The sequence below is a fragment of the Terrapene carolina genome, unplaced genomic scaffold, assembly GCF_002925995.2.
Source record: "Terrapene carolina triunguis isolate 2854851 unplaced genomic scaffold, T_m_triunguis-2.0 Scaffold951, whole genome shotgun sequence".
Classification (NCBI taxonomy): Eukaryota; Metazoa; Chordata; order Testudines; family Emydidae; genus Terrapene; species Terrapene triunguis.
Genome location: NW_020665302.1, coordinates 1,880,889 through 1,891,264, shown reverse-complemented (window position 1 = coordinate 1,891,264; position 10,376 = coordinate 1,880,889). Strand labels below are relative to the sequence as shown.

Here is a 10,376-nt window from a genome sequence, read left to right as displayed (position 1 = left end):
GGGTCGAGGCAGGCAGGGAGCAGAGGGGGTTGGATGGGTCGGGAGTTCTGGGGGTCCTGTTAGGGGGCGGGGGGCAGTTGGATAGGGCATGGGAGTCCCCGGGGGTCTGTCTGGGGGCGGGGGTGTGAATATGGGGTGGGGGTGTGGATAAGGGTCGGGGCAGTCAAGGGACAGGTAGGGTTGTAGGGGGCAGGTTCTCAGGAGGGGGCAGTCAGGGGACAAGAAGCAGGGCGGCTTAGATAGGGGGTGGGGTCCCAGGAGGGGGCAGTCAGGGGACAAGGAGCGGGGGGGGGGTTGGGGGTTCTGAGGGGGGCAATCAGGGGTAGGAAGTGGGAGGGAGTGGATGGGGCGGGGCAGGGGCGGGGCTAGAGCAGGGCCCCTCCCCCCCAGTGTCCTCTTTTTTGCTTGTGGAAATATGGTAACCCTACGCTCTGGGACCCTGGGAGGTGCACAGGGGCAGCAAGTGGGAGCCGGGGGACACTCGGAGGAGACACGGGGAGGTGGCAGGTGGGGCCGGGGGAGAGTCCCAGCCCCAAACATTGGTGGAGCCAGGCCCCCGGGCCCTGAATATTGGTGAAGCCCGGGCACCATGGGCCCATACAACTCGCCGCCCCTGCTCACAGCTGAGGGGCTAATAGGTTGTGCGGGTTGGTTCCTCTCCAATTCCCTCTTATCACCACATGGCCTGAATAGGAATCCCTGTCCCTTTGCACTTTTAGCTTGACTGAGTATGTGACCTTGTCCGTTTGCGTAGGTAGTTGTATATAGTTGTTGCTAGTGTATATAGTAGTTATTGATTAATTAATTAGTAAGTAAGTTAGCATTAGTTTCTCTCTGTTCGGGGACCTTTCTTCCCCTGGGACTATGCCCCGCATTCTGGGGTTTAAGAACGGAGTTTCCTGCCCGTGCTCATTCTCTGTGAGCGACAAGCATCAGAGGTGCCTTTACTGCCTCGACGAGGCCCACATCGCAGCTTGTTGCTCCATCTGTAAGTCTTTCCCGCCCCACACCTGGGAAGCTCGGGAGCTTCGCCTCCGTAAACTTGGGTTCATTCCCAGCAGAGTACTGAGGAAACATGAGCTTCCCTCCTGAAAAAGCTGTGTGAAATGTGCTTTCAGCATCTGTCCAAACCCCCTAACGCCTACTCTTCTCTGTCTCAGACAAAGGGCTGCATGTGGAGGTACGAGTGAACAAGGAATGGTTCACAGGCCGTGTCACGGCTGTGGAGATGGGCAAGCATGCCATACGCTGGAAGGTGAAATTCGATTACGTACCTACAGACACCACACCAAGAGATCGCTGGTAATTAACCATTATCTTTGGCTGCGGGAGCTCTGGAGATGCTCCCCCTTCAACAGGGAGGAGAGGGGGGACCCTGTTATATTTTCACAGGTGCTGAAGAGAGGAATAATCCGTTCTTACGTTGGGAAGGTTGTGTACACGGGAATGTTTGGAGAAAGCTGCTCTGTGATTGTGAAGGGAACAGGCATCTGTATGTAGGGGGTGGCTCTGGAAGAAGCGGTGTAATCTAGGAGCTGTTGTCAGAGTGACAGGGTCTGGCTAGTCTGGAGAAGGCTGTATGTGACTCCCTGCTACCCCCCTAGGGTAGAGAAGGACAGTGAGGATGTACGGTTGATGAAGCCTCCCTCTCCAGAGCATCAGAGTCCAGACACACAGCAGGAAGAAGAGGAGGTTGCAGCTGAGCCTTCTACCTCAGACTGTGCCCGAATTGAGCCAGACACCACCGGTCCCAGCAGCAACCAGGAGACTGTGGATTTGCTAGTCCAGACACTCCGGTGGGTTTATTTGGTGCTCACAGCAGTTACCATTTCTGAGCATTTCAATCTCCAAACAAGACTTTAAACGCTACCTGTGGGTGCTTGTTTTCTCTTGGGTAGGAATTGTTTGCGGTACTTCTTACCTCCAAATTTTCCCATCTCCAAGAAGGAGCTGAGTTCCATGAGTTCAGAAGAATTGATGGCTTTTCCTCTGGTGAGTTCAGTGCTTCTCTTTTACTCTAAACTTGTGCTGGGTCTACAAATGGAAAATTTTCAGATCCTGGGTTTCTCTGCTTTGGGAATAGAGGGGTCAAATGGATGTTTCTGGAGTGTTCATCCTCCTGAGGAAATGTGAACGCAACGTTTATTTTACCAAATCATCGCTCTTCAGAGAAGATCTGTTGGGATGCCAAATGATGAATGATCATGGAGTTCTGCTGATTTCTCCCCCTCCTCATCCCTCTGTCAGCGGATGCAGTGTGAGCCAGCAAGTGCCTCTTTTGATCCACTGAGGGTCATGCTGCCCAGGTTTAGAAATGCTAGGACTTTGTTGTCACAAGGTAACCTTAACTAGCCTGTGAAACAAAGCTTTCGGTTTTATTACTGGATTTTCTCAGGGGTTTTCCATCCATCTTTCTTCTTTTTTTTTTAATCAGGTAAATGAAGGCACAGTTTGTATAATGTAAAACAAATGGGATGGATAGTGATCAGATGCTGATGTCCTTTGCTAGGCAAATCGACTTCATATTAGCTCTGCCTGGATGCTTCTACCAGTAAACCAGGGAGGAAACTACAATGGAGTGGTGGGAGCAGGGTGTGTGGGACTTCTATGGCTGCAGAGTGAGGAAGGATACATGTTAGAGTCCATTTCTGAGCTTTGGGCTTTGCTCTTGGAGGAACAGGACAGCCTATCTGTCTGCTAACTTTCTATGGTAAAATCCAGAAATGAACAGTGTAACTGGTGACTCTTTCTATTGTTTCCCAGGCAGTATCAGAGGTCGGCATCTGGAGTTCCCTTCATTACTATGGGCAGATTGCAGCTGTTGGGGGAATTCTGCTGGGGGTGGGGCTTTGGTGTTGCTTGATCTTGCCACTTGTCACAGCGTATTGACTCACTTTTTTGTCTACCCACAGAAAGAATATTTCAAACAGTACGAGATGGGTCTGCAGAACTTGTGCAATTCCTATCAGACTCGTGCTGACGCCCGGGCCAAAGCCTGTGAGGAAAACCTCCGCAGCTCAGAGAGAAAACTTAAGGAAACAGAGGAGAAACTGCAGAAGCTGAGGACTAATATTGTGGCACTTCTGCAGAAAGTGCAGGAGGTGGGTGAGACCCCAGGTGCAGACTAGAATTACTGAGTGCCACTGGATTGGGACCAGCTGAGATACTGGGGAAAGTTAGGACTTCACTTAGTCCACGACTTGATTACATTCCAGCTTTGTCTTTGGTCCTCAGTAACTCAGTGTTCTGTGTTGCAGGTGGGGTTAAATTCCCAGAGCCTGATTCTTCACTGCCTTATAACTTGTGTGTGGGTGCGTGATGCTGCCCTTTGCGTGACTGAGTGGGGAGTTCTGGTTTACACCCCACTGTCCTCAGGTGTCAATGACTATACCAACAGCTAGGCAGAGGAGAAACATCCCTTGACTTTGGCTTTCTGTGTCACCAGGGACCATGTGTGTAGAAGAAGCTCTGTGCTCTGCTCCTGGGGAGAGGGAGTGCTTCATATGTCTCAGTAGCAATCCTTGGGACTGGTTAAGAAGTGGTGATGTGCTCTGGAGAGAATTTCTGCCCAGTTCTAAAGCAGGACGGTGTCTGATGTGGAAACTTGAGTGTAGAGTTGTAAGGTGGGAGGGGAGCATCAGGGCTTCAATGGGGTTTGGGGCCTGGTTGGCTATTAATGAGGCCACAGCTAGGAAAGCTGGCAGTACTACCGGTAAGTATTCATCTGCAGTGTAAACGTGTGAAGTTCTTCACTCCTGGAATAACAATGAGTCCTGCAGGCCGGGCTTGAGGGGGATTGACAGGAATGTTATGGCAAGGGTTGCTGCAGAGTCGTCTGAAGAGAGAGATCACAGCATTTCTCTCCCTGCTTCCCATCCCCTGCCCCTGATGTATCTGCCGTAACATCTCTTCTTCTTCAAGTGATGGTCCCGATTGTATTCCACTGAGGGTTTACGTATGTGCCATGCATCCGGAGCTAGAGAATTTGAAAGTGGTGGTGTCAGTTGGCCCACACATGCGCCCTTGCTTTGCCTTATGGTTTTGTCTGAGGTGACAAAGGGCGAGGCAAACTGACCACATCTCCAGTTCCTTCTCACCGCCACTTGGTCTGAGTCATACCTACTTAAAAAAAAAAAAAAAAAGTCAGAATTTTACATAGTTGGTTTTAGCCTAATTTTTGCTGTTTTTACTGTAGTTTGGTGTCTAGTAGAAGTTTTTAGGCGATAAGAGACTTTGGGAAATCCATTTACCTGTCTCTCCACCCCAACCCAGCACCCATACCTGTACTGGATTATATTGAAGATGCCAGGGTTTAAGGTCTGCGCCTCCTGCCCATGCTTGTTCTCAGTCAGCAGCGAGCAACAACGCTGCCTCTACTGCTTGGGAGAAGCCCACATTTCATCTAGGTGTAGTATCTGCTTGTCCTTCCCAAGCTGTAACCAGGAAGGCGGGCTCTCTGCCTCAAGAAGCACCTCATGGAGGTCTGCATGCAGCTGCAGTGAGATCCAGGCCAGGGCACCCCCACTGTACATCAGCCTGAGAAACCCAAGAACGTGTCTCTGACCACGGAGATCGAGTCCAGTTCTGCTGGTACCAGTACTACGGACCCCATGCTGGGGTCTACTCTAGAGGCAAGGAAGCAAAAGTTAGATGCCTGCAAGTCACCAGGGCCTGATGAAATGCATCCTAGAATACTCAAGAAGCTAATAGAGGAGGTATCTGAGCCTCTAGCTATTATCTTTGGAAAATCATGGGAGGCGGGAGAGATTCCAGAAGACTGGAAAAGGGCAAATATAGTGCCCATCTATAAAAAGGGAAATAAAAACAACCCAGGAAACTACAGACCAGTTAGTTTAACTTCTGTGCCAGGGAAGATAATGGAGCAAGTAATTAAGGAAATCATCTGCAAACACTTGGAAGGTGGTAAGGTGATAGGGAACAGCCAGCATGGATTTGTAAAGAACAAATCATGTCAAACCAATCTGATAGCTTTCTTTGATAGGATAACGAGTCTTGTGGATAAGGGAGAAGCTGTGGATGTGGTATACCTAGACTTTAGTAAGGCATTTGATACGGTCTCGCATGATATTCTTATCAATAAACTAGGCAAATACAATTTAGATGGAGCTACTATAAGGTGGGTGCATAACTGGCTGGATAACCGTACTCAGAGAGTTGTTATTAATGGTTCCCAATCCTGCTGGAAAAGCATAACGAGTGGGGTTCCGCAGGGGTCTGTTTTGGGACTGGCTCTGTTCAATATCTTCATTAATGACTTAGATATTGGCATAGAAAGTACGCTTATTAAGTTTGCGGATGATACCAAACTGGGAGGGATTGCAACTGCTTTGGAGGACAGGGTCATAATTCAAAATGATCTGGACAAATTGGAGAAATGGTCTGAGGTAAACAGGATGAAGTTTAACAAAGACAAATGCAAAGTGCTCCACTTAGGAAGGAACAATCAGTTTCACACATACAGAATGGGAAGAGACTGTCTAGGAAGGAGTACGGCAGAAAGGGATCTGGGGGTTATAGTGGACCACAAGCTAAATAAGAGTTAACGGTGTGATGCTGTTGCAAAAAAAGCAAACATGATTCTGAGATGTATTAACAGATGTGTTGTGAGCAAGACACGAGAAGTCATTCTTCCGCTCTACTCTGCTCTGGTTAGGCCTCAGCTGGAGTATTGTGTCCAGTTCTGGGCACCGCATTTCAAGAAAGATGTAGAGAAATTGGAAAGGGTCCAGAGAAGAGCAACAAGAATAATTAAAGGTCTTGAGAACATGACCTATGAAGGAAGGCTGAAAGCATTGGGTTTGTTTAGTTTGGAAAAGAGAAGACTGAGAGGGGACGTGATAGCAGTTTTCAGGTATCTAAAAGGGTGTCATAAGGAGGAGGGAGAAAACTTGTTCACCTTAGCCTCTTAAGGATAGAACAAGAAGCAATGGGCTTAAACTGCAGCAAGGGAGGTCTAGGTTGGACATTAGGAAAAAGTTCCTAACTGTCAGGGTGGTTAAACACTGGAATAAATTGCCTAGGGAGGTTGTGGAATCTCCATCTCTGGAGATATTTAAGAGTAGGTTAGATAAATGTCTATCAGGGATGGTCTAGACAGTATTTGGTCCTGCCATGCGGGCAGGGGACCGGACTCGATGACCTCTCGAGGTCCCTTCCAGTCCTAGAATCTATGAATATGCCATATGCACAGCAGTAAGTCTTCCTCCAGGCCCAAGGAGGAGGATGCACCCTCCACGAGTTCCAGCCATGGAGAAGCAGTGCGTTCCCAGGCTCACAAGCATGACAAGAAATCACACAGGCCAGTGGATCGGCCAGTACCGAGCATCGAGATGCACACACCTTCCAAGTCAGCCTGCCCTAAGTCAAGGGAACTGGCGGCTTTGAAACAGTCCTCCGCTCCAGCTCCGCTTCCAGCTACAGAGCACATGCCACTGACTCTGGAGAGGTTGGAGATGGCGCCTGGGCCTCATGAACGGTTTGCTATAGGGGAAGCGAGGTCCCTAAGCCTTCCTCTACAGTCTGTGCGTAGGGAGGTACAATCTCCAACCCAGACTTAACTCAGTCGAATTGTGCTTCTATCCTTTCCCCTATGGTTTATAGCAGGGGTTCTCAACCTTTTTCTTTCTGATGCCCCCACAACATGCTACAAAATCTCCACGGGCCACTTGTACCACAACAGTTGTTTTTCTCCATATAAAATCTGTGGCTGGCATTAAGAGGTAGGAAGCAGGGTAATTGCCCGGTGGTAATTGTCCAGGCCACCGCAAAACTAAGTTGCTCAGGTGTCAGCTTCAGCCCCGGGTGCTGGAGCTCAGGGCCCCGGGCTGCAGTCCTCCATGGTGGGGCTTCAGCTTTCTGCTCTGGGCCCTAGCAAGTCTAACGCCAGCCATGCTTGGCGGACCCCCCCAAACCAGCTTGCGGCCCTCCAGGGGGCCCCGGACCCTGGGTGGGAACCACTGGTTTATAGGGTTCCAACAATACCACCTTTGGAACCGAAATCCTAGTTTTCTTCATCAGAGGATTTGGATGGAGCACAAGGGCCACCCATCCGCTACTGCCACTACAAGTTACCCAAAGGGGCTTCGAGCTTCGTAGCAGTACCCTCCTCTCCCCCAGCAGAGAAGCCACTAGTAACCCACTCCATGGGGCCCTCTGCAGCATCTGCTGGATCCATCCTGTTGGCCGCACTGGGGGTCCTGGCCTCAATATCCACCTTCAGAATCTTCCCGTTCAGCAAGAGAGGGTTTGACCCTATCCCCACTTCAGGAACATAACTACAACAGTAAATGTCGAAAAATCAACTCTGGTTCCTACACAGTCCCTGGATTTCATAGGGGCCTCCATCAGCATGGTCTCAACATGAGCCTACTTACCAAGGGACAGGTCCCAGACCGTGCAGGAACTCGTCACCTGAGTAGTCAACGGTCCTTCTGTTCCGGACAGGAATTGCCTATCCCTCCTTGGCCACATAGCAGCTTGCACATATGTCATCACCTTCACTCACCTTCGACTTGGCCATCTTTAGCTGTGGCTCCAGAAGGTCTATTCACCCACGCGACATACTATGGACTTTCTGCTGTCAGCCCCCCCCCCCCCCCCCCCCCCGAGGTGCTTTCCTCCCTCCAGTGGTGGATGGACCTGAGCCAGGACTGCACCGGGATGCCTTTCCTCCCATCCTTCCTGGACACAATGATCATCACGAACACATCACTCGCCAGATGGGGTGCCCACATGGGCGAGCACATGATGCAAAGGTCTTGAACCCCTCGGGAATCTAGAATGCACATCAATATCCTGGAGCTTCAGGTGGTATGGAGAGAGTCTCGCATTTCTTCCATCCATTCACTCTCATCATGTTCTCATCGTGTCTGACTACACCACCACCATTTATTACATCATCTAACGAGGGGGCATGAGGTCAATTACAGTCTGTGTGGAAGCGGTTCATCTATGGGATTGGTGCATTGCCCATAAGATCCTGTTGTCAGCAGCCTATCTTCTGGGGACTCAGAACATGACTGTGGACTCTCTCCGCAGCAAATACGTAGTCGATCACGATTGGGAGCTTCACAACACTGTAGTTAACGACATTTTCAGCCTATGGGGGACTCCAACCAGGGACCTCCTTGCCTCCCACACTAACAGCAAGTGCAGGAGGTACTGTTCCGGGGGGGCTCTGAACCCATTCCCAAGGCGATGCCCTTGTCCTCCACTGGTCAGACCGGATCAATTACACCTTTCCCCCTCTACTACTGCTGCCACAAGTCCCCCACAAGTTCAGAAGGGAGAAGACCACAATTATTCTGATCACCCCTTTCTGGCCAGGCCCTGTTCTGGTTTCCCCACCTTCTTCTCCTGTCAGCTTCTCCCCTGCTTCCTCTGCCAACTTTCCTGGAGCTGCTCACGCAACACGGCAGCAGGATCAGGCATCCTGATCCACAGATACTTCACCTCAGAGCTTGGTTTTTGGCTGGGCATCTTTGCTAGAATGGGAATGTTGGTTGGCAATACATCATTGGAAATTTTTAAGAGCAGGTTAGACAAACACCTGTCAGGGATGGTCTAGATAATACTTAGTCCTGCTGTGAGTGCTGGGCACTGGACTAGATGATCTCTCGAGGCCCTTTCAGTCCTATAATTCTAAGACATCCTCTCAAGCAGTAGGAAAGAGTCCACAAGGTAGGTATTCCTAGTGGGCCAAGTGGAAGCGCTACACCACCTGGGCCCAACAGAGGGGCCTTGTCCCTGAGGACTTCCCTGTCTTTTGGACTACCTCCTCTTCTTAGTGCCTTCCATCCCCCCCCCTCCCCCCCACTTCCCCCGTGGAAGAGCACTCCCTATTTACGCATCTGTTGACTACCAGGTTTTGAAAGGGTCTCCTCAGAACCTTCCCCACCCATTCAACTTATTGCTCCCCAATGGGACCTCTACCTTGTTCTGTTGACATTTAATGAAATTGCCCTTTGAGCCACTGGCTTCATGTCCCCTGTCCCTCCTTTCCGTGCCTTCCTGGGGCTATTACTTCCCGTGAGACGGATCAGTGAACTGGGGCAATGATGGCGGACCCCCCTTTCACTGTGTTCCATAGTGACACAGTTGCCCTGTGCCAGCATCCCAAGTTTCTGCAAAGATTGTTTCTTGCTTTCATCTCAACCAACCCATACACTTATCTGCTTTCTTGCCGAAGCCTTATGCCTCAGCAGCGGAGCGGCGCCTTCACTCCCTCAACCTCCTCAGGGCCTTGGCCTTCTACCTGCAGAGGACGAGTCCATTGAGGAAGTCCCCTAGACTGTTTATTGCTGTCACTGAAAGGATTAAGGGGCAGGCAATCTCCACACAGAGGATGTCTAAGTGGATTTCGGGGTGCATTATGCTCTGCTGTTGGTTATTGGGACAGCCTCCACTCCTTGGGGGGAGAGCCCATTCCACAAGAGCTCAAGCATCTACTATGGTCACCCTTCACAATGTACCGCTTTCAGACATATGCAGGGCAGCCATGTGGAGTTCAGTACGAACCTTCCTTGCTCATTACACTTTGGTGCAAAACTCTGGGAGGGATGCCTTGTTCGGCACAGCTTCTTCCAGTCCACCATTCCATCCTCTTCCTTGCACCCTCCTCCAAATTAGGTACTGCTTGTTAATCACCCTCAGTGGAATACAGTAGGGACCATCGCTCGAAGAAGGGGAGGAGATTACTTACCTGCAACTGGAGGTTCTTCGAGATGTGTGCTCCCTATCTGTATTCCACTTCCCACCCTCCTTTCCCTCTGCTGCGAATCTGTTCAGTTTGTGGTGGTGAAGGAACTGAGGCTGTGGTCAGTCCGCCCTGCCTTTTATTGCCTTGGACAAACCATGAGGCGAAGCAAGGGCAGATGTGCATACCAGCGAACACTAATACTTTCAAATTCTTGGCTCTGGACACATGGCGCATGTGTAAACCCTCAGTGGACTACAGATAAGAGACCATACATCTCGAAGAACCTCCCGTTACAGGTAAGTAACCTCCTCTTGCGCCTTTGGTTTCAGGACATCGATATTAATACTGATGATGAGCTGGATGCATATATTGAGGACCTGATCACCAAGGGAGACTGAGCAGCACTGGCAAGCAGCATGGAGGAGTTGGTCCCTGTGATCTCGGAGATGTGGAGTCCTGCAGTGGAGGGGACCCGAGCAGCGCATGAAAGGGGAGGGCCGTTCGACTGTGTATTATATTGATGTGTCGGTGTACAACCTGTTCTTGTGATTTTACATGCAAAAGACATGGGTGCTGTTGGCAGGACAGTTTTTAACATTGTAGTTCCTCAAATCTCTTCCCTTTGTTTATAAATATTTATTTTTTAAAAGAAACAGGA

At 50.2% G+C, this 10,376-nt stretch overlaps 1 protein-coding gene across 1 annotated transcript in view; it reads left to right on the top strand.

Moving 5' to 3' along the window:
* MORC2 (MORC family CW-type zinc finger 2) overlaps window positions 1–10,116 on the top strand; it is a 100,524-nt gene extending 90,408 nt beyond the window's left edge. Inside the window, exons 22-26 of the mRNA XM_026661180.2 lie at window positions 1,161–1,302; window positions 1,605–1,796; window positions 1,899–1,992; window positions 2,913–3,101; window positions 10,048–10,116. Coding sequence (XP_026516965.1) covers window positions 1,161–1,302; window positions 1,605–1,796; window positions 1,899–1,992; window positions 2,913–3,101; window positions 10,048–10,116 — 686 coding nt within the window. The remainder of the gene's footprint in view (window positions 1–1,160; window positions 1,303–1,604; window positions 1,797–1,898; window positions 1,993–2,912; window positions 3,102–10,047) is intronic.
* Window positions 10,117–10,376: the final 260 nt, after the last annotated feature.